This window comes from Globicephala melas, chromosome 2, assembly GCF_963455315.2.
Source record: "Globicephala melas chromosome 2, mGloMel1.2, whole genome shotgun sequence".
Taxonomy (NCBI): domain Eukaryota; kingdom Metazoa; phylum Chordata; class Mammalia; order Artiodactyla; family Delphinidae; genus Globicephala; species Globicephala melas.
In genome coordinates, this window is record NC_083315.2 from 95,099,234 (window position 1) to 95,124,828 (window position 25,595).

At 35.7% G+C, this 25,595-nt stretch overlaps 2 protein-coding genes across 3 annotated transcripts in view; one reads left to right on the plus strand and one right to left on the minus strand.

Annotated features, from left to right (window-relative positions):
* RASGRP1 (RAS guanyl releasing protein 1) overlaps positions 1 to 4,803 on the plus strand; it is a 93,938-nt gene extending 89,135 nt beyond the window's left edge. For both annotated transcript variants that reach the window (XM_030843087.2, XM_070044934.1), the window contains one exon: positions 2,217 to 4,803. In XM_030843087.2, coding sequence (XP_030698947.1) covers positions 2,217 to 2,351 — 135 coding nt within the window. In that variant the 3' untranslated portion in view covers positions 2,352 to 4,803. The remainder of the gene's footprint in view (positions 1 to 2,216) is intronic.
* A 22-nt stretch (positions 4,804 to 4,825) lies between these two features.
* Positions 4,826 to 25,595, minus strand: part of FAM98B (family with sequence similarity 98 member B) — a 37,056-nt gene continuing 16,286 nt past the window's right edge. Inside the window, exons 5-8 of the mRNA XM_030843089.3 lie at positions 23,222 to 23,302; positions 22,506 to 22,622; positions 10,906 to 11,073; positions 4,826 to 8,618 (exon numbers count right to left, since the gene is read on the minus strand). Coding sequence (XP_030698949.2) covers positions 8,268 to 8,618; positions 10,906 to 11,073; positions 22,506 to 22,622; positions 23,222 to 23,302 — 717 coding nt within the window. The 3' untranslated portion in view covers positions 4,826 to 8,267. The remainder of the gene's footprint in view (positions 8,619 to 10,905; positions 11,074 to 22,505; positions 22,623 to 23,221; positions 23,303 to 25,595) is intronic.

Here is a 25,595-nt window from a genome sequence, read left to right on the forward strand (position 1 = left end):
TCCTACTGTATAGCACAGAGAACTATATTCAATATCCTGTGATAAACCATAATGGAAAAGAATATGAAAAAAGAATATGTATATGTGTATAACTGAATTACTTTGCTGTATAGCAGAAACTAACACAACATTGTAAATCAACTAGACTTCAACAAAATAAATTTTTTTAAAAGACTTAAAATATCCATACTATCCAAAGCAATCTATAGCTTCAATGCAATTCTCATCAAAATGCCAATGGAATTCTTTACAGAAATAGAAAAAAAAGTCCTAAAATTTATATGGAACCATGAAAGATCCTGAATAACCAAAGTAATCCTGATGCAAGAGCACAAAGCTGGAGGTACCACACTTAATTTCAAATTATACTACAAAGCTACAGTAATAAGAACAGTATGGTACTGGCACAAAAACAGACACATAAACCAATGGAACAGAAAAGAGCCCAGAATTAAACCCCTGCATATACAGTCAACTAATATATTCAACAAGGGAGCCCAGAGCACCCAAGCAGAAAGGAAAGTCTCTTCACAAATGTTGTTGGGAAAACTGGATAAGCACATGCAGAGCAACGAAATTCGACCCCCATCTTACACCACTGATAAAAATTCACTCAAAATGGATCAAAGAGGTAAACATGAAGCCTGATACTATGAAACTCCTTGAAAAAAACGAAGGAAGAAGCTCCTTGTCACTGGTCTTTGGCAATGAATTTTTGGATATGACACCAAAAGCAAAAAATCATCAAATGGGACTACATTAACTAAAAAGCTTTTGCACAGCAAGGAAACCATCAATAAAATGAAAAGGCAATCAACTGAATGGGGGAAGATATTTGCAAATGATATATCTGGTAAGGAGTTATTTAAAATATGTAAAGAACTCATACAACTCAATAACAACAAAATCTGATTACAAAACAGAAGAACTATATAGACTTTTTTCCCAAAGAAAACATACAAATGGCCGACAGGTACATGAAAAGATACTCCACATCACCCATCATCAGAGAAGTGCAATTCAAAACCACAATGAGGGCTTCCCTGGTGGCGCAGTGGTTGAGAGTCTGCCTGCCGATGCAGGGGACGTGGGTTTGTGCCCCAGTCTGGGAAGATCCCACATGCCGCGGAGAGGCTGGGCCCATGAGCCATGGCCGCTGAGCCTGCACGTCCGGAGCCTGTGCTCCGCAACGGGAGAGGCCACAGCAGTAAGAGGCCCGTGTACCGCAAAAAAAAGAAAAAAAAAAAACCACAATGAGATATCATCTCACACCTATTAGGATGGCTATCATCAAGAACACAAGATAACAAGTGCTCATGAGGATGTTCAGAAAAGGGAACCCTCGTGCACTGCTGGGGGGAATGAAAATTGGTGCAGCCAATATGGAAAACACTATGGAGATTTCTCAAAAGACTGAAAAAAACTACTATATGATCCAGCAATTCCACTCCTGGGTATATATCCAAAGAAAATGAAAACACTTAATTCAAAAAGATACACACACCCCAATGTTCTTACCATTATTTACAATAGCCAAGATATAGAAGCAACTTAAGTGTCCATCAACAGATGAATTGATAAAGAAGATGTATGTATATATATATGCATATACATACATGCAATGGAATATTACTCAGCCATAAACAAAGAATGAAATTCTGCCACTTACAACACTGGAAATCAACAGCTGCCTCTATAACTAAATCACTGCAAATTAAATAAATCCCAGTTTACGGGGATGGGATAAAATTCTTATCTTTCTCAAGAGTCTGTTAGTTTTCAATGATTTGGAGGAGAAAATATGTAATATGATTATATATGTAATATCGCATGTGAACTATAATATCACATATTATAGAATTCCAAGTCACTGCTTTCATACCTCAGACCTGACCAAGACTATTTCTGCCAAGTTTAGGTCTGTTACACAATATTCAAAGATTTTCTCATTATTCATCTATTGCCCAGGAATGGTTTATTCTGCCTGCTAGCCACTCACATCTTTGATGTAACAAAACTAATTGTTGTTTACACATGCTCATTTGATATTTAATGTGTTATTTTTTATTCAGGGCAAAATACATGCCTTGAAAACACTTTTTAATTCTCAGCCACAGTGAATAGATGCCAATCAAGTGTAGTACTCCCAGTACTGTAACTGATTTGCCATTCGTTGCTGCTTTATTAACATACCTCATTCTTTTTTTTTTTTAAAGGAAATAAACACCCTGAAAGCAGATAATAATGCTCTAAAGATCCAACTGAAATATGCACAGAAGAAGATAGAAACCCTCCAGCTTGCAAGAAGCAATCATGTCTTGGCTCAGATGGAGCAGGGTGACTGTTCTTAGCCCAGAAACTCAAGCAGCACAAACTGCAGAGTGTATCAGAGATCTCATTTCCTAAAACTCTTAACACAAAGACCTGGGAAACCTTAGACTGACTGGCTTTCAAAAGGGTACTTTAAAGAAGGAAAGCTGGTTACTCTTCTGTTACTTAAAAGATTCCAACTGTGTGGTATGGTTTTCTCTTCCAGCCAGTTGAATCAAAGGGAGGAAAGCTGAAGAATGCAAAGTATTTGCCATTCATACCAGAATTTACCCCCCCACCACCGGGACTAATATCAAAAGCATGATAAAAAACATGACTATAGTTTTCTGACAAGATAGCTTCTATGTGGCCTGCCCAGCTGCTTCTTCCTTAGAACTAAAATCCCTGGAAAATGAATTTGTTTCCTTCCCATTTTTTCCTGAGGCATTTATTTTGTTCCATCCAAAGCTTGCTTATAGTGGAAAAATACTCACATTCCAAAAGTAGAACCGCTTCCTCTATATTTCAGCATTCTTTACAAATCTGGTTCCCACTTCACTACCTCAGATCTAATCAATTTGCCTTTTCCCCTTCTTCCTCACTACGTTCTAACACACATGAGGATATCTACTTAGAAGAGAACTTCTAGAGATGCAGCCATAAATTTGGGGAGAGCAGGAAGGGACTATTAAACAACATGACATCATCCAATTACAGGTCAACTCATAGTTTTAGTCTGAGTCATAAAAGAATTAGCCAAGTTAAGTACCTGGAAATGTGGCTATTAGCACCTCACACATGACTGGCTAATTAGCTAAAACAAACATAACGCAAACATGATGTTTGTCCCTCATATAATCTACACTGGATAGAATGAAGAATTTATGGCTTTTTAAAAATGTTTAACTCTCATATGCCATCCTATTTTTTTTTCTTGAAGTTTCTGAACTGAATTTGAGCTTGTACTGTCTTCACTATTAATACTATTTAGAAATAAGCTAATTGGATCAGAGGCTTCAATAACAGCTGACAGCATGTACATATGTACATATTATGTATATACAACATCAGTCATGCATGTGGCTTGGAATTCTGTTTCTTCCTTAGTAAAATGTGTGAGTTAAACGACTTTTGGTCATGTACACAAATTCACGAAGTTCAGTTTGCTACAAGATCAAGAAATTGCTCAGAATGTAAATTGTATTGTTTGGCAAAATCACAAGAGTCCTGTGAGTTTTCTGTTAAGGTTAATGATAAATGGGCTCATTTAATTATCTGGGCAACTATTCACAAATTTGTCAGACTCTTTATTTCTCTAAAAAAAATTCATATGATCATTTTCTTTTGGTGGGGAGAACTTACCTTCCATGCTTGGAAAGCCTGACACCAAGCTGACTTAAAGTTCATACACAAGTTGACCAACTGCCAAGCATATAATCTCAGCAACCAAAAGTTCCAAACCTAAAGCCAACAACACCAAGTCTTAATCAGAAACAAATTATATATATAGTATAAGCTTCCTTGGAGAATTCATAACATTTAAGAAGTTTCTTTGATGAAAGACCAGTTCCCATTTGCATACCTCCTTGTACTGAACTGAGCTTTAGTGAAAAAGCTAGTGACTAGCTTTCAGTTAGTGATTTAAGGAATCACTTTACACACAAATCTACCTTTTTCTAAATCCAAACTCAGAAATCCCCATGGCAGGGCTGCGTAGGTCCACCACTTGGTATATAATCCTATAAGAAGTACTTTGCTACTTATTTACCTTATGTGGAACAAATATGAGTTTATAATCATCCTTAAAATTCATATTCTTCACCTATTCTTTTCCTCTGACCAAAGACGGTACAATGCAATTTCTTTAAGCATAGTTATGAAACACAATTAAATTTTTTTCATTCTTGTTACCCAGGATCCAAAATACAGAGCCCAGGTTAGTTTCTATGTAAATAATTTGTGATCTAGAGGAATTCAAAAGGTCACAGTCTCCTTAATTAGTCAAATTACCATGGCTAGAAAGTCTCAAGCATTCCAGAATTTATCACTGAAATGGATAGGAAGCAGTAGTTTCACCACAAGTCTTTACAGTCCAGCAAGGGCCAAATAAGTATAGTGTATAAATTAATATTATTTGCTCTGAACTACATGGGATTAATGAAATCTACAGAAATAATATGAAACAAATTTTTTGTTCGTCAAGCCTAGGATACAAATTTGTGTCTTGTATCAACTTGAAATAAATTTGGGCATATATTTATCTGCTGAAACAAGGACAAATCTTGTTAACAACAGTGTCATTTCTTATTTTCTTTGGTAATTGATTTGCTGTTTTACTGGCCAAATGTGAATTTCTGTTTAAAGATGTATAATGTAAAAGAACTGCAAGCAAAAAAACAAATGTACAGATTGTAAAGGTGGTTTTTTTTTTTGATACCTAATGTAAGTTTTCTTTGTGTAATATTTGTATGATAAAAGACATTAGGATCCCTACGGCATAGATGTCCTGTGTTTCTTCTAGTTCATGAACATATAGAAGCCTCACCTGAATTTTTACTATAATCGACAGCTGAGACCACTCCCTACTTCTGTTAACCAAACCAAACTGAGTCTTCCTGAAAGGAAAAGCAAAGCAACTAATTATTCAGTATACATTTTTCTAAATCTTTCTATAACATGAAGTAGTAACATATAGAAATATTCAACCTTTTCCCATCTTATTGCATAATGACTTACAGTGATCCCCAAATATTATATCTACAAATACTTAACACTGAAGGAGACAAATCTGAGGTTGTCATTCCTGTGGCTTTCAGCTTTAATTCCACAGTTCTATCTAAGAAAACTAGCAAGTAAAGAAGAGAAACTTTGAAGCTATGGATGAAATTGGTAGAGGATGGTTCAATCTAGTGGACAGATCACCCAGAGCAATTCATTTATGCTCATGATTATCTAGAGTGATTAGAGATAGCTGTGATTTTTCCTTAATGATCAGCCAACTTTTGTTTAACTAGACCAATGAAGGGGGGTGGGGGGGGAGAACAGGGACATATTCCAATCACTCAAATTCCATGGTGAAATGTATTCTGGTACACTTGGATGTGGTATATTTATCATTTTGGCATTTCATAGTCCTTCATACAAAACAATGAAGTCACACTGACAACTTGGCCCTAGAAGAGAGATTAAACTACCTACCCTCTCCTCCACCCACAATTCCCACTCCAAATCTCTCTACCCTGTGCCCCTTACAAGGTATAGATTGTATCATTCCTCAGAACATTCTCCATCACAAATATTTTGGGGGTTATCATACCTTCTTTTGACACACATAAAGGTAATTAAATGCTTTTTGGTTTAAGATGTTTTTTTCTGTTTAGTGAGGCAAGATTTCCCTGATCTGCAGAACACAAGGGAACAGGTTAAAAGGAAATACTTCATCTCTTCTTTTACCGAGAGCTTATGTGTAATGTTGTGGTAATTATGTATGGATGGACAAATCCAGGTAACAGGTCAGGTACTTCTTTAATCCAGAAACTCCCAGTAAGATCATGTCTATAGGTGCTATTAGATACCACAGGATAGACCAAGGCAGGGAGAAGAAAAAAGGGGAGGGAAAATGAGGTAGTAGGAAAAAATAAGATTAAGAACTAGGCAAAAAAGAATGATGAAGAGGTGGCACAGAAGAAGGTGTTAGATTTTAGGAAGCAGTGAAGTGCCATTTATCATACTCTGCATTTGTATTGCATTCAATTTATAAAAGCATTTTCACATTATGGCCTTTCACATTAAGGCCCCAAATTGCCTTATTGCTATTCTAGATATTGCTTAGCAAACTTTTCTATGAAAGAAATTTTTACTGAAAGAAGATTTTCATGAAAATCCTACCTCACAGGAAAGAATAAGATATTAGGTTCTAGACCACTCAGCTTTTCATTCAAGTGAAGTTTATAGGAATGTGTAAATAAGAGTGGTTCCGGCTCCAACAAGATTCCAGGAGCAAGTGCTAAACTTGGATAAGATTTACAGTGAGTAGCAGATAACCCAACAGCACTCCTATGAAGGTACAAAGAAATCTTACAGAAATTAATAAACTAATGTTTCTACCATTATTAGCCATAAACCTTTAGTAATAAAAGAAGCTGAAAGTAGTAGTAAACCCATCCTGTATCAGCAACTAAAGCTCCTGAAAAGAAATGAAGCAGAAATGTAAAGGTTTTAAATGAACAGTTTAAGTAATAACTTTTTTGAAATATTTTACTCCAGTGGTCTTTGCGTATATATTTTTTAAAATTATTTATTTTTCAGAGTTCATAGCTACTGATAAAAGTGTTTCCTTATATGGAAAGGCTTTTCTTCAACTATCACAAATGAAATTAAGTCTCTTCATTACACGTAAAATTTTTTTAAAATCTAAGCTTAAGAATAACCAAAAAAATTTATGTTTTCCTATCCTGAACAAATTTCCTCAAAGGGTTAGCTTGAAAAATACATGGCCAAGACTGCGGTGTACACAATATGTGAAGGTTTAACATTATTTTAGATTTCTCCACAGGGTTTACTGTAAAACAAAACAACAACAAGAATAACACTGCCAAATATCAAATACCATTTGTCCACAGGTACTCAGCCTTCTATCTGTTGAGTTGGTTAGACCACAGAAAGTTGTTATGCACAAGAGTTGACCAGGAGCCTACAGATTTTAAAGTGGGATTGAAAACATTTATGTGACTATCTTTTTCTCTCTCTACACTAAGAGAAAAATGCATTACTTGAGCCACCTCTTAAACCATTCACAACAGGCCTTTATAAATTCTCAACAAATTGGACTTGTACTTAGGTCTTTATAAAACAACCTGAGAAGGTACAAGTATCACATTCCTTATTTGACAAATGAGGACAAATTAATCCTTGAGAGCTATGGCCATTTCAACCCATAGCACCCCTGGACTAGTGCCATGATTTGAATTCACAACTCCTGATTCTCAAGCCTTCGACTGCTCCAAACACCAAACCACATTTAATCATTCCCCAACCCTTTGTTTCCCAAATCTAGCTGAGAATCAGAATTACCACGGGATACCCTGGCCCTGCCTCTGATCTACTGAAACTGGATATGAGTGTCCTAATCCTGTGTAGCACAGTGCAGCCTGCCTTTTAATATTCGGAGACCTAAAGTGATGGCACAAATGATGAAGAAACCAATTTACAGAAATATTTTTCACACCACCATGTAAAATTAGTACATGTCTTTGTCCCTTTAGAGTAATTCTGACCTCAGTCTTTAATTCTGCTGTCAAACAAAACCATATAGATTTCAAATCCAGTTGGAAAATAAATCAAATATGCATAGCAAAAACCAGACTTCAGCTTCAATTAATGGAATTTTAACACAAACCTGGCCAGAGGAATTGCTCATATAAAAGAAAGAAAAAGTCAAGAAATCTTCCTCCTGAACACAACTATCAATCAGCCCCTTTCCCTATTTTGTAAAGTAGGATTAACAAACACAAAACACAGCCACAGGAATACAGATGAGGCAATAGTCTATATTCCTTTCCACTACAAGTGGGGTCATTTATGTGTTTCAGACCTGAATAAAATACAGGTAACAATCTAAATTCAATCATGACAATAAAATACTTTCTATTTTCCAAGTTTGATGGTAATAATATATTTACACTTTTAAAAATAATTTTTGCTCGTTTTTTTTTGTTTTTTAAAAAGACATAACATGCTCAAGAGTACACAGAATACAGAAAAAATCATCACTTTGTCTAAGAGATCAAATAGTAGTATAAAACAATGCTCTTTACATACTAAACCCAATTCAAGAATGATATCATCAGGGTATCTAACATGGTGTTTACTTCAAAGATGACATTCAAGTAGTTATTTAGAACACTATGCCTAATGTATCTATTAAGAAGTAAGCCTGCTATCTAAATGCTTAGCTTTTAATATCTTCTATATCCACCACCACCTCCTCCACCTCCTCCATATGGATCTCCATAACCTCTTCCTCCATAGCCCCCTCTTCCTCCATAGCCCCCTCTTCCACCATAATCTCCCCTGCCTTGGAAACCTCCTCCTCTACCACCCCCTCCTCCACCTCCACCCCACCCCCCTCCCCCTCCCCCTCCCCAACCGCCTCTTCCACTCCCACCACCTCCTCTACCTCCACCTCCACCACCCCAACCACCCCTTCCGCCGCCTTCTTGTCTCTTTTGCCAAGGGGGCATTTCAGGGGGTGGTGGTTCAATTTCATTCGGCCGTCCTCCCCTGTCAGGCACCCTTCCCATCAGCACCTGTGTAAAGAAATATCTTCTTTCAGTTTCCAATATTTTAAAAGTTAAAATTTACATAAAAGATACAAGCAATATTGAAGTTATTGTTCTAATAAAGAAACAGAAGTCAAGTATTTAAGGACATGAAAGTATCAGACACAGCAGTATGAATTAATATTGAAAATACAAATGTGATGTGTGACAAATTCCTCACAATGTGCTGTTATTTTTAAGCAATGTGGGGGAATATTTCTGAAACTTAACGACTTGTTTAAATTTGTTTAGCAAATTTTATAACAAATGTAGTACCCATCACACTAAGAAATTTTTTTAGCAAAACATTTACAGTATACATAAAATACATACCTTACATGACTTCATATCCATTTATGCAAAAACTCTGGACTTTCTATTGCCATTGGTTTGGTAATAGATTATCCAATAAAAGACTATTTCTGAGCAGATTTTATTTCAACAGAGTATGAAGTATATATGATAACATGTGGGTATAATGCAGTCAGAGATGAACATAATGGCTATAATCCAAGGTTATCACTGTAAAGAGATACAAGGATTTTCAATGAACTATTCCTTTTTTTTTTTTTTTTTTTGTGGCACACAGGCCTCTCACTGTTGTGGCCTCTCCCGTTGCGGAGCACAGGCTCTGGATGCGCAGGCTCAGCGGCCATGGCTCACGGGCCCAGCCGCTCCACGGCATGTGGGATCTTCCCGGACCGGGGCACAAACCCATGTCCCCTGCATCGGCAGGCGGACTCTCAACCACTGCGCCACCAGGGAAGCCTGAACTATTCCTTTTTTATGAGAAATTAAGCTAACTTTCAATGATACTAGTTACTATATTATAGAGAAAAGAGAGACTTGATACACTTCCTTAACCATGCTTTATAATGCTTTGAAGGATAAACCAAGGAAGAGTTTGCTTTAAGTCCCCAACTTTCTGTAGAAAGGAACTACTTTATATGCCTGTGTACAGAGACCAACAGGAAGCAAATAGCTTCCTGCTAGTCTCTTTCAGGAAAGAAGGTAAACCAGAAGTGCCTCAACTAAAATGATCTATGAATCAGTTGTGTTCTACTTCCTTTGATTCTCTAATCAAAATCATGTTTTACTACTTTATGTCATAAATGAAAGACAAAAAGTACAACATCCTCACTGTGGGACAAGGTTCGAAGAAGCAAACTTTCTTTTAAAAGTCAGCAATAACATCCTAATTACCAAATCCAAAAAATATCAGTAGCTTTTTTCTTGGTTGTTATCTTCATTGGTCTCTCCACCAAACATGCTATGTGGGTGGATATACAGGGACGCTGTTCCAAGATCTCATAAGATTGCCCTCAAATAACCAGACTATAAATTACAAACTCAGAAAAGAGATGGGTAATGTCACTTAAAGAAATAGAACTCTTGATCCATCAAGACTAGCTTATAACCTGATGCAAGACATTAAGTAACATATTTAAAGACAGAACACTTTAAGAAGAGAGGAGGTTGGTCTAAAATGGAAGCAGGAAGGCCCAAACACTGGTGCCTAACTTAGCAATAATTAGCAAACTGACTTTACATACAGCTATCCCTTGATACAGGATACCTTTCTCACTGCATTGAGTGAGAAACGATGTTTTAAAATTACCCAAATCCCTTACTTCTGATTTCTTGCTCTTTTGTAGTAGTTTGTCATAGAGTGATCTATCTAAATAAAAAGTATATGCTAATCAAGCTAATATAAACATTCTAAATTAGTTTATTGTTAATGCTAATGTCATAAAGTAAAAAATTCAGACTCTGAGCTTATTTAAGACTACTGTCAGAGCAATGGATCTATACTCTGAATCAGGAAATGGAACCTCCAAGAGATTCCGCAACTTGCCCAAGGTGACTGCTCTAAGTAAATGATAGAGCTAGGATGTGAACCCAAAGCATGGACTCCTCCCTTTACACCAAGGATCTAAGGAATATGTGAGTACCCGAAATGACTCCTACAGATTTTTACTGACAAAAAATGATGACATTATTGGAAAGAAGGCAAATAATTCTTGCTAATGCTATTCATAAAAATAATTATTAATTCCTCTAATTCAGATAAAACTGTGGTTTAATTTATGAATACAGAAATTCAAACAAACATGCACACAGAAAACATTACTAAGCCTAAATTGACTGAAGGCCCTCCACCACTCTCTTTTCTAGGAGTTCACTAGGATTAAAAGAAAAATGGATTAAATCTGTAAAAACATCAAACAAGGATATTATAAATTCATTATCCGCTGTTACTGAAAGAAAGACCAACCTTATTAATGGCACATGCTGTCTTCTCCCGGCTGGAGCCACTACTTGTCCTGATGATCTTGGATAGATCTTCACGGGCAGCAAGTAGATGTGCCAAGGTTATTGTTGTCTTGGGTGACAAAGCGTAACGCTTAGGCTGGTAAATTCTTGCTATGTCATCTGTTTTTATCTAAATGACAAAATTCAGGGAAAAAAGGAACCAAAGAACATTTCAATGAAAGAGCAATGGTGGGACTTCCCTGGTGATCCAGTGGTTAAGACTCCACCTTCCAATGCAGGGGACGTGGGTTCCATCCCTTGTCAGGGAACTAAGATCCCACATGCCGTGGGGCAACTCAGCCTGCGTACCCCAACTACTCAGCCCACGCGCTCTAGAGCCCGTGCGCCACAACTGAGAAGTCCGCACGCAATAACAAAAGATCCTGCATGCCACACTAAAGATCCTGCATGTCACAACTAAAGATCCCACGTACTATAACAAAGATCCTGCATGCCGCAACTAAAGATCCTGCATGCTGCAAAGATCCTGCATGCCACAACTAAGACCCAACGCAGCCAAATTAATTAATTAATTTTAAAAAAGGGCGATGGCAATCATAATCTTCAGAAAGAAAAAAAGGAGATAATAACACAAGCAAAGAAACAGAGGAGCAAAACATTCAAATATCTGATAATCTGTAAGTAGAATGAGAAAAAAAAAAGCCCAACAGATGCTAAAAGGCTACATAACTACCAGTAACAACTCATTTAAAAAGTAACGAAAAAAATATCCCATTCATATTAACAAAAAGCAAAATACCTAAAAATAGCTGTACCAAAAACACACACAGAACCTTTAAGAAGAAAACATTAGTAAATCTACAAAAACAGAAGTAAAACTTGAATAAACAGAAATACCAAGTTTCTGGATGGGGACATTGAGTATTGTTGGTTTCCCTCAAAATTAACTTATAGATTTATTGCAGTCCTACTGGAATATTTTTTGGGGGAGAGTGGTGGGCAGGGAGGTAGGGGATATCTAAATCATCATTGCCTTAAGAGTTAACATTCATTGACTACTTGTTAAATGAGCCAAGCTATTTATTCTTCATCTAATATCATATCTTTAATCTTCAAAACATCCTTTTAGAGTGGTTGTATAGATAACACTATACTATCCTACCTCGGTCTAATTAAATGGAACTGGTAGGGGGAATAGATTGATGAAACAAAAGAGGCAATTGAGATTCAGGGCCTCATAAATGCATGAATGCAATAAATGATAGAGGAGGCATCAAAGATCAGTGAGACAAAAAGGCATGAAGGAAACTTAAATGTCTATTATTAAGTGAAAGAAGCTAATCTGAAAATAATAATCTGTATGACTTCAACTATATGACATTCTGGAAAAAGCAAAACTATAGAGATAGTAAAAAGATTAAATGGGTTGTCAGGGGTTGTGCGGAGGGAGGGAAGAATAGGCAAAGCAGAGAAGATTTTTCTGGCAGTGAAAATATTCTGTACGATACTATAATGGTGGATACCTGTCTTTGTGTATTTTTTCAAAACCATAGAATGTGCAGCACCAAGAGTGAAACCTAATATAAACTATGAGACTTTGGATAATAATGATGTATCAATGTAGGTTCATCAGCTGCAAAAATTTACTACTCTCGTGGGGGATGATGATGGGCGGGTTATGTGTGTGGGGGGGCAGGAGGTAAATGGAAATCTCAAAACCTTCTGTTCAATATTGCTATGAACCTTTAACTGCTCTAAAAATGAAGAATATTAAAACATTAAAAAAAAAGAGCAATGAGAAAAGAAATAGATTTTTTAAATCGTGCTGCAATGAACTGTTGTCTAATTGTAAAATAATAATAATCAACATATAACTAAGGGGATTCCAAATATAATAAAGAGTTCATTGTTTAACTACAAGCAACTATATGCCAATAAAATGGACAACCTAGAAGAAATGGACAAACTCTCAAAAAGATACAAGCTTCCAAGACTGAACCAGGAAGAAATAGAAAATATGAACACATCAATCACAAGTACTGAAATTAAAACAGTGATTTTAAAACTTCCAACAAACAAAAGTCCAGGACCAGATGGCTTCACAGGCGAGTTCTGTCAAACATTTAGAGAAGGGTTAACACCTATCCTTCTCAAACTTGCAGAGAAAGTAACAACCCCCAAGCTCATTCTACAAGGCCACCATCACCCTGATACCAAAAACAGACAAAGATATCACAAAAAAAGAAAATTACAGGCCAATATCACTGATGAATATAGATGCAAAAATCCTCAACAAAATACTAGTAAACTAAATGCAACAACACGTTAAAACAATCATACACAATGATCAAGTGGGATTTATCCCAGGGATATAAGGATTCTTCAACATACATAAATCAATGTGATACATGACATTAACAAACTGAATAAAAACCATATGACCATCTCAATAGATGCAGAAAAAGCTTCTGACAAAAATCAACACTCATCTATGATACAAACTCTCCAGAAAGTGGACACAGAGGAAGCATATCTCAACATAGTAAAGGCCATATACAACAAACCCACAGCAAACATCATTCTCAATGGTGAAAAACTGAAAGCATTTCCTCTAAGATCAAGAACAAGACAAGGATGTCCACTGTCTCCACTTTTATTCAACATAGATTTAAAAGTCCTAGGCATGGCAATCAGAGAAGAAAAAGAAATAAAAGGAATCCAAATAGGAAAAGAAGTAAAACTATCACTGTTTGCAGATGACATGATACTATACATAGAAAATCCTAAAGATGCTACCAGAAAACTACTAGAGCCCATCAATGAATTTGGTAAAGTTGTAGGATATAAAATTAATACACAGGTATTTCTTGCATTCCTATACATTAACAATTAAAGATCAGAAAGAGAAATTAGGGAAACAATCCCATCTACCACCGCATAAAATACCTGTACTCAGGAGGCAAAAGACCTGTACTCAGAAAACTATAAGATATTGATGAAAGAAATCAAAGATGACACAAACAGATGGAAAGATATACCATATTCTTGGATTGGAAGAATCAATATTGTCAAAATGACTATACTACCCAAAGTAATCCACAGATTCGATGCAATCCCTATCAAATTATCAATAGCATTTTTCACAGAATTAGAACAAGAAAATGTTACAATTTGTATGGAGACACAAAAGATCCTGAATAGCCAAGGCAATCTTGAGAAAGAAAAACGGAGCTGGAGGAATCAGGCTCCCTGACTTCAGACTATACTACAAAGCTACAGTAATCAAAACAGTATGGTACTGGCACAGAAACAGAAATATAGATTAATGGAACAGTACAGAAAGCCCAGAGATAAACTCACATACCCATGGTCACCTAATCTACGACAAAGGAGGCAAGACTATATACTGGAGAAAAGACAGTCTCTTCAATAAGAGGTGCTGGGGAAACTGGACAGCTACATGTAAAAGAATGAAATTAGCACATTCCCTAACACCATACACAAAAATAAACTCAAAATGGATTAAAGACTTAAATGTAAGACCAGATACTATAAAACTCTTAGAGGAAAACATATGCAGAACACTGACATAAACTGCAGCAAGATCTTTTTTGATCCTCCTCCAAGAGTAATGAAAATAAAAACAAATGGGACCTAATGAAACTTAAAAGCTTTTGAACGGCAAAGGAAATCATCAATAAAACTAAAAGAAAACCCACAGAATGGGAGAAAATATTTGCAAACAAAGTGACTGACAAGGGATTAATCTCCAAAATATACAAACCGCTCATGCAGCCTAATATCAAAAAAACAAACAACCCAATCAACAAATGGGCAGAAGATCTAAATAGACATTTCTCCAAAGAAGACATACAGATGGCTAAAAAGCACATGAAAAGATGCTCAATATCACTAATTATTAGAGAATGCAAATCAAAACTACAATGAGGTATCACCTCACACTTGTTATGGCCATCATCAAAAAATCTACATACAACAAATGCTGGAGAGGGTGTGGAGAAAAGGGAACCCTCCTACACTGTTGGTGGGAATGTAAATTGATACAGCCACTATTGAGAACAGTATGGAGGTTCCTCAAGAAACTAAAAATAGAATTACCACATGACCCAGCAATCCCACTCCCGGGCATATAGCCAGAGAAAACCATGATTCAAAGACACATGCACCCCAATGTTCATTGCAGCACTATTTACAATAGCCAGGTCATGGAAGCAACCTAAATGCCCATCGACAGACGAATGGATAAAGAAGATGTGGTACATATATACAATGAAATATTACTCAGCCATAAAAAGGAACGAAATTGGGTCATTTGTTGAAACGTGGATGGATCTAGAGACTGTCATACAGAGTGAAGTCAGAAAGAGAAAAACAAATATTGTATATTAACGCATATATGTGGAACCTAGAAAATGGTACAGATGATCCAGTTTGCTGAGCAGAAATTGAGACAGAGAAGCAGAGAAAAAACATATGGACACCAAGGGGGTAAGTGGTGTGGGGCGGGAGTGGTGTGATGAACTGGGAGATTGGGATTGACATGTATACACTGATATGTATAATATGGATGACTAATAAGAAAAAAATATATATTTGATAGTGGAATGGACTTGGAATCTTTGATCACCTAAGACACTTCCTTGAACTTTGTAGGTGTCTAAAATAATATTCAGTAATTCTTTGCCAACTGCTGATCTTAATGAACTAAATAAGGCTTTTGTCTTAGCTTTTTTAATAAGTTATAACACAGAGAAAAGTGTATAAGTCGTAAGTTTAACTATAAACTTATGACTTATGTGAGTTATCTGAACTCCCACTAGTATAACCACTACTCAGATCAAGAAACAGAACTTTCCCAGCACCTCGGAAGCCTTCCTTATACTATTTCCTGGTCATGACCCCTGCTTTCTGTTCCCATAATCACTACTACCTTCACCATAAATTTGTTTTGCCCAGTTTTGAATTTTTTAAAAAGAAACCATACAATGTATATCATTTTATGTCTGCCTTGTTTTGCTGAATATTGCTCATGTGTTTTATTTCTGTTGTTGCTTATAGCAATACTCACTTATTTTTATTGTCTTCTATATTTTATTATATAAATGCAAAATATAGTCTAATGTTGATGAACAAAAAAAAAAGAAATCCTGGGCATGGACTGACTTCGTGTTAAGAAACCCATTACAGGCAGGGAAAAAAATGACAAAATGAATATATAAGGTCAAGAATTTGTATGTAAAAAAAAAAAAAAAAGCACATGAAAAGATGCTCAATATCACTAATTATTAGAGAAATGCAAATCAAAACTACAATGAGGTATCACCTCACACTTGTTAGAATGGCCATCATCAAAAAATCTACAAACAATAAATGTTGGAGAGGGAGTGGAGAAAAGGGAACCCTCCTACACTGTTGGTGGGAATGTAAATTGGTACAGCCACTATGGAGAACAGTATGGAGATTCCTTAAAAAACTAAAAGTAGAGCTACCATATGATCTAGCAATCCCACTCATAGGCATATATCTGGAGAAAACCATAATTAGAAAGGGTACATGCACCCCAATGTTCACTGCAGCACTACTTACAATAACCAGGACATGGAAGCAACCTAAATGTCCATCAAAAGAGGAATGGATAACGAAGATGTGGTACCTATATACAATGAAATATTACTCAGCCATAAAAAAGAATGAAATAATGCCATCTGCAGCAACATGGATGGACCTAGAGTTTATCATAGTAAGTAAGTCAGACAGAGAAAGACAAGTATCATATGATATCACTTATATGTGGAATCCAAAAAAATCGTACAAAAGAACCTATTTACAAAACAGAAATCGAGTCACAGATGTAGAAAACAAACTTATGGTTACCAAGGGGGAAAGGGAGGGGGGAGGTATAAACTGGGAGATTCGGACTGACATAGACACACTACTATATATAAAATAGATAACTAATAAGAACCTACCTTATAGCACAGGGAACTCTATTCAATACTCTGTAATGACCTATATGGGAATAGAATCTACAAAAGAGTGGATATAGGTATATGTATAACTGACTCACTTTGCTGTACAGCAGAAACTCACACAACACTGTAAATCAACTACACTCCAATAAAAAAAATTAATTATAAATTTTTAAAAAGAGTTCACTGTTTAAAGTTTTATTTTAAACTGAAAAACTTAACCATATTATAGACTAAAATTTCTGCACAGCAAAAGACATAAAACAAAAGACCACTGGGGAAAATATTTTCAACAAATAAAGCAACTAGCTAACTTCCTTAATATATAAAAAGCTCAATCAGAAGGAAAACAGGAAGAACTTAAGGGGAAAAAAAGACAAGACACAAATAGAAATTTCAAAAAAGAGGAAATTCAAATGACTAATAAGCTTATGAAAAAAATGTTCAACTGTATCACTAATAAAAAATATACAAGTTAAAACAACTTAGTCTTTTTTAACCATCAAGTTAGCCATAAAATTGATAATATTCTAAATACTAAAGAAGCTAAAGTGAAGGCAAAATTTCATTTACCCTACTTGCAGGAGCTTAAATTCATACAAACTTTGTAAAAAACAATTTGGTGATGTGAATCAAGAGCATTAAGAGTCATAACCTTTCACACAGTAAATTTCCATTTAGGAATCCCTAGGAATCCATGGGTTTCACATCTGCAGACATGGAGGGCTGATTGTGCAGTTACATGGGACAACATGGATGAAACTTGAAAGCATTATGCTAAGAAGCCAGACATAAAAAGCCACATATTGTATGACTCCTTATATATATGAAATATCCAGAACAGGCAAATCCAAAGAGACAGAAAGTAGGTTATAGTAGTGAGTGTCAGAAAAGGAAGTTGAAGGTACAGCAAATGACCACTAATAGGTGCATGTTTCTTTTGGCGGTGAGGGAAACGTTGTGGAATTAGATAATGGCACAGAATACAGTGAATATACTAAAAACCACTGAACTGTACACTTTAAGATGGTGAATTATAACTCAAAAAATAAGAAATAAATTAAAAATCAATTTTAAAAGGACACCGAAATAGAACTTTTAGAGATATGGGACCATGATCACAATATATTCAGAAAAAAAAAAAAAAAAAGCAAACTATAAAAGTATACTCAGTCCTATTTCAATACCAGCAAAGTAACAGAGAAACCAGATTAACCATACTAATAAACATGTATAATCTTTTTGAAGGGCAACTCTAGAGTGTGCATCAAAAGCATTATAATGCATATTCTTTGATCAAGGAATTCCACTTTTAGGAATATATCATGGACATGAACAAAAATTTAGCTGCCAAAAATTTCATTACAGGGTCAAAGGAGACAAAATTAAAGGAAAACTCAATGTCAATCAATAGAGTATATCTGTATGCAAAAGATTTTAAATGCTGTAGAACAATATTTGATGAGTCATTCAACATCAGACACATGAAATAGGGAGAATAAGATAAAGATATATTAAATTTAACAAGAAAAGAAAACTCAGGGTATAAATGTATATACTCACATAATCAATTGAAAAGGATGGCATGAAAGGCCAAAATTTGACCTATACTCTGAGAAAAAAGATATTTAAAAAATCTTCCGGACTAAGGGAAAAACAACAAAAACACAACCTCCTTGTCCTAAAACATGATGAAAAAAGACCAAGATGAGAAGATATCAAGATATTTCCTAAAGGTATTTTCTCAAACACACTAAATTATTTTTTTCAAAAAATATACATATACTACAATAAACAGAATGGAAAAAGGGGATACAGGTAAGAAGGGAACCAACATCTCAGAAAATGAAACTGGGAGCCAAAAATAGGGGTTAACTGTCTATTTGTGGAATAGTCTATTCTTCCAACCCCTGGTGCCATGTTGCCACTCCTCCTCCTCTGGCCAAAGGAGAATAATGTATAGAAAAAAAAATGAGGCTTCCCTTCTTGAAACACTGAGCAGCTACAGAGAAAAGACTTCTCCAAATGAGCATCAGGAATTTCCACAGCACAGGAGGCAGCTCCAGAGTCTGACATCAACAATCCTGATCAACGACTACAGTTCCCAATCAGTTTTTCAGTGTCTTCTCTTAAATATGGACAACAAAGGACCATCATGATTTGAAGAAAGCCACCACGAGAGAGAGACCAAGAAAAACAAACCAAAAATTGCCCTGGAAGAGACAGAAATAATTAAAGGGGGGGAAAAAAAAAAACAACCTTTTTTTAAAAAAATTTTTCATCCCCATTGAAGAAGATAGCACGTTCATAAAACAAGAAAAAAAAAACATGAAAAAGGAAAACTCAAGAAGCAAAAAGAATTCCTGGAAATGAAAAAATGATGGCAGAAACAAAAATTTAGTGCCAAGCACAAAATAAAATTGAGGACATTTCCAAGAAAGTCAATCAAAAAGGAAGAGACAGAAAATGAGAAAAAAAATAAAGAAACTCAAGTGGATCTATCCAGGGGATCTAATATCTGAATAACAAGAGTTTCAGAAAGAGAAAACAAAAGGGAAGAAATTAATAAAGAGAAATATAAAAGCTAAGAGTCTACAGATTGAAATGCCCACCTAATGTTTAGCACAATGAATTCAGGAAGACCCAGACTGACATATGCTGTGAAATTTCAGAACTCCAAGGATAAAGAAGAGAGTCCAACCACCAGGGAAGTCCCTGTTTTTCTTTAATTAACAATGATCTTTCTTTTTTTTTTTTTTTAACAATGATCTTTTGATGTTCCTACTACCTCGTTCCTTGCAAAAACTCCTATATATCCTGACTCCTCCCTTACCTCTCTTCAGAGCAGTCCCTCAGAGTCATCTGAGAGGCTGTCTTCCAGGCTTAAGTCCTCAGCAAGTCTGTCAAATAAAATGTAACTCTCAAAAAAAGAAGAGGGTCCAAAAGCTCCCAGTGAAAAATAAAAGGTCATCCAAAAGGACAGGCAATGGCACTGGGTTTCTCAACAGCAGCACTATATGCTAGAAAACAATGAAGCAATGCCTTCAATATTCTTTTTTTTTTTTGCCTTCAATATTCTTAGAGAAAAATGTTTTCCACCTAGAATTTTATATTTACCCAAACTATCAATCAAATGTGGCAGCAGAATAAACATTTTTAGAATTCAAGGGTTCAGAAAAATCACTCCTATGCACCCTTTGTTAGGAAGTTATTTGTGGACTTACTATGGCAGATTGAGGGAATAAACAATGAAAGAGAAGGCCATGGAATCCAGGAAATAGTGGAGTAGCCAAGGATAGGCACGCAAACAGCCCAAACTGTAGTAGAAGGATACAAGCTTTTAGGAGGGAAAGTATAGAAAAGAGGACTCATTAGAATACTTGATTTTTAAAAGTATATTTAAAAAAGAGAAAAAGAAAAGAAAAAAGCAGCAGCCGCATATGATAACGAAATACAATGCAGGAAAAAAATAAACTCCAATTAGAAGACACCTGGTAAACAGAATGGCTCCCCCGAGATCTCCACATCCTAATCCCTGGAACCTGTGAATATGTCACCTTGAAGATACAGATGTGAGTTAAGTTAGGGATCTTGAGATGGATTATCTGGGTAAGCCCAGTGTAACCACAAGGCTCCTGATAAGAGAGAGACAGCAGAAGGCATGTGACAATGGAAGCAGAAGGAGAAAGAATGGAAGATCCTACACTATTGATTTTGAAGATGGAGGATGAGGTCATGACTCGAGGTACACAGGTGGTATCTGGAAGCTAGTAAATGCAAGGAAACAGATTCTCCCCTGAAGTGTCCGGGAGGAATGCAACCCTGCCAATACCTTCATTTTAGGACTTCTGATCTCTAGATCTGTAAGAAAATAAATGTGTATTATTTAAACCACTAAGTTTGTGGTAATTTATTACAGCAGCCATAGGAAACCAATGTGGGGCACCACAGGAGAGAGAGACCACCTAAGGGCCAAGATGACAAGTGAAGCACCCCAAGAAACAGTTAGCAAAACCCAGACATGTGAGGCAACCATCTTGGATGTTCCAGCCCAACCCAGCCCAGGTATCAGTTGAATGAAGCTGCATAAATGACGCCAGTTGATACAATATGGGGGCAGGACAACTACCCAGTTAATCCAAAGAATGTAATAATAATATCTGAGAGTAACAGGCACAGATTTACCCTCCTACCTGAAACAACTATAAAACTGGACAACCCACGAGAACCAGTGATTTTCAGACACTGGACATCAAGGAGCACAGGACACAATGCTCCCTCAAACAGGGGAAGCAAATGTTTTCCTGTAATTGTCCCAGCTTACAGTCTGGAGTGGAGGATCCCAGATGCCGCCTGGGTACAGATTACAGGCATAAAATGGGAATGATGGGTGACAGCTCTCTAGAAAACTACCTGAAGAGATCCATATTTGGGAATGCCCCCACCCTCCAACACCCTCTTCAACTGGAACACACTCCACAGCCTTAAGCCACCTTTAAGAAGGTTTGTTCAGGCATCAGTGCTACCTGATTCATTCCTAAATCCTTCTTTCTTTTTTATTTTTTTCTGAAGAAAAAAATCAGTATTTTACTTTTTTGACAGTTGAATAAAAGGATTTAGACATATATCAAATGGGAAAAAAGGGTTTTAATCCCTCTGTGGAATAGGAAGAGAGACATACTATACTGGAAAGACTGCAAAGACCATGAGGAAAGAAACCAAAGAATACGTGGCCTCAGTCCCATAATTTCAGAACACAGTAGCAGCTTGTCTGTTAATTTCTTTCCTCTCAGCCTGGGTGACCTCTCACAAGCTTAACAGTAACAGGGAGTCTAACACTGCTTCTGAGCAGGTGCTTTCTGCAGACAGGTGCTATTTATCAGAGAAGGTTTAGACAGGATAACATTGAGGAGTGATGTGTTACTTTAACCAGATTGCAAAGCTGAAAAAGAATAGTGAACCTCACATTAGTTAAATAAACAAAGCGACAGTAAGCACAATAAGCAGACAGGCATGATGCTTACAGAAGAGTCACCTCTTTTTGTGTACAGTGTGCCACATTGCACTTGCTGTTCAAATATATGTTTTAATAAATGTCCTTTAATGTGTACATGAAATAGAGTAGGCATTCAACTATTTGTTGAATGAAAATAACAATATATTATGTATAAAGAAAAATCTGATCTCATATCATCAGAAACAGATTTTGTCAACCACTACTTTTGATCTTTTGGACCAGACAGATCTTGTTGTGAAGGGCTATCCTGTGTACTGTAGGGTGTTTAGCAGTAAATCCTTCTTTCTTGACCAGTTGCTCACTATATCTATCTCACTATCACATATGATGCCTTCTTTTATGTATATCCTTACATAAATCACAACATCTATGAGTTTTAAATAAATGTGAAAGATATGGGGAGAAATTAAGATATTTGCAAACAGGGACTTATACAAGACCAGGATCATTATTTAAGACCAGCAGTTGGCCTGGGCAGGAGCTTCAGACAGAGTGATAAAGTACAAATGTGGCATCGTTACCTAACAGACAAGAGAGCCTGAAGAGCTGTCACAGAGTACCACCTACAGGACACAAATGGAAAAACAGCCTTACCTTTGCTCTATCAGACCATCCAAAGGACTGCACTGTTACATCTAATCGTTTCATCAACATCCGCCGACGGCACTCATATTCACAGGAAAGGGCATCGTTGATTCTTTCCAGTTGTTCCTAAGGAATTTGGAAACAAAAATCATCACCTTTAGACTCATTATGCACAGAAAAGAAATTTCAGAATTGTGGTCAATACATCCTATTAATTCAAAAGGTAGTACTTGATGGTCATTTTCTGATCCCATGAGACTTTACAGTAAATTATTTAGATAAAGATATTTGATAGAACATATAAAATATTCGGAAGATACTAAACATACAAATTAAACTCTACAATTGGTACAGTTTACCTGATCTTCAATCAAACATGTTAATTTACGTAAAACGTCTACTTGCAAAGTAGTCTGGACCAATAAGGAAAGAAAATACCAACAACTTCCCATCTTGTTGGCGTTGAGCTACTACACTTTTCAAATTACAACTATGCTAACATATTAGGCACTATAAATACTTTTGCCCAGGTTTTTTTTTTTAATTAATAATCTGAGTGAAGAAATGTTAGGACCTACTGTTCTAGAATATCATTCCATTTTAATTCTCCAATATAAAAAATGCATGCTACACACTGTAAAATCTAGATGTCCATCTATAAAATTAAGTCATATTCACTACTTTAATTACATAAAGCTAATAAAAAGGTGGGGGGGGTGACTTACCGCCTGTTCCAGATTTAAATCAATTTTCAGCAGTGGTTTTCCCACGTGATTTTTCTGGACATGTGAGAGAATATCTTTCACCTAAAATTAAACATAAAAGATTGTGAAAATGTGTATCCCTAATTTAAAACGATCTTATTCTTGCTTAAAACGCTTTGAATGCTAGAGAATTAATAAAATGTTAAAGAGAAATAGTTAAAATATACCTTCACATAATAGGAAAGAATATCACTACAATGCAGAGTATCTTTCTCAAAGAAGCATTAGTTACATTAATTCAAGCTATAGCACACCTTTTCCAGAGTAAGAAATAATGTACATGGACAACTAAAGAAGTAGCTACTAAAAGGTTTTATTATGAGAATCTATAATTTATATGTGAAATAAATTCAGAGTTTCTTCTTAAGATGGCACGCTCTTACATGCTGACAAATTCTCAAAAGGGATACTAAAACCTTTGCTGAGTATGTTGGTTTTACTCCCTTAAATATTCTGTACACATTCCATTGTTCAGCAAGACAACACAGGAGAGCAAGCCCTCTCAATTAGTCGCCACATACACATTTCATTACTTTTGCAAAGCCACTGATTTGAATTACTTGAAACATTTTTATTTTGGTGAACAAGATTTAGACATTCGCTTTTGCTTCAGCAATATCAGAGGTCATTCAAACAGAATGAAATATTTACAGTTGCTTAGTTATAAAGTAACTAGAGAAAATAATCAGGAAGAGTTCACATTTTGAGGAGTATGAACCTTATTTAATGTTGGGGGACCTCTTTTAAAAAGAATTAAAAATTATGAACACAAAATTAGCTTGGAAACTGGTGGTGGTAATGGGAAGTGACTGTAAATGGGCACATGGTTTCTTCTGAGAATGATGGAAATGTTCTAAAATTAGATTTTGATGATGTTGTACTCTGTAAATATACTAAAATTCATTGAATTGTACACTTTAAATGGGCGAATTTTATAGCACTTAAATTAAATCTTGAGAAAGCTATTTTTGAAAAATGAGCTTAGAAAGAACTTGTGCAAATTAGGGGGTCCCAAAGCTTAAGCTTTACATCACAGTAAATCTACCACTACAACAGTGATTACTGACACTGCTCTTACACATTGAAAAGAATTATTATTTTCTTAAAACATACCATTTCTGTAGATTCCTCACTATTGTAAGTACCTTCGATTTTGATATTTCATATACTACTAAAAGTTTTAGTCATAACCCCTTACTCAAGAGGGACTCTGAATGCATGCTTAAGTTTCTCACATATAATCACATTCCCTGTATTTCAACATTAGATAAAAGTTTTAATAACTTTGAGAATTACTTGTGATAAAGAGGGAGTTAAGAGCAGACTCTGAGGTTGACCACCTGGGTTTGAAACTCCAGTCTACCACTACTACTACTTAGAAACTTGCTTGTCTAATTTATTAAATCTTTCAGTACCTCAATTTTCTCAAATGGCTGTTGTAAATAATAATATTACTACTTCATTATAAGTGATGTAAGAATGCAATGAGTTATTACGTATAAACATTTAGCACAGTAAATGCTGTATGTGTGCTGTTAATATTACTATAATTACTTTAGATTTACATTTGAACAGCTTCGAGCTAAAAGATAATGATAAATTTCCTCCCCAATGGTGAGAAGTGTCTTCTGGACACATCGTACATAGAAGAAAATATGGAAATTTTTGCTTTTGATAGGAACTGAATGGAGAAGTAAGTCATTATAGGTAAATATTTAGCCATGATGGCCATAGTAACTACTACCTTATAATTAGCCTGCCAGCACTTGAACACAGGCATTACAGCCTGCTTTAAGCAGGGAAAAGAGGTTTGGGGGTATTTTTAAATTCTAACTGAAACTCATAAAAGGAAAAAACCTCTCTGGGATCAATATGTATAAGCACTGGGAGATTAGGAAGAGTCTAGAAATCTGTCTCAATTTGAAATAGCCCCAGATATTTTAGCCAACCCCAGATCATTCTTAATCCAGAGAAACAAATTCTGAAGAGCAACTTATTAACTCTACACTCTAACCAGTGTTTCTGAGCTGGGATTCATAGGCTTATTCTTTGGTTTACAAGTTCTAGGGGAAAAAAAAAAGTTTTTATACTCTGTTTTCAACTTAATGATACTAAAATTCTCTGACATTCAGTAAGACAAATCTTTTTATTTTTCAGTTCATAAATTATCAATGCAAAGAGTACTTTATTCAAGAATTTAGTTTAAAACAGCATGTCTAAAAACAGAGTTTTAGTACCTATTCTTGAGGGTGAGAATTTTCTTTTCCTTAAAAATGAATCTTGTATTATTCCCCTAGAGGACTCCTACAAAACCTAGGAATTAAGCCAGAATTTG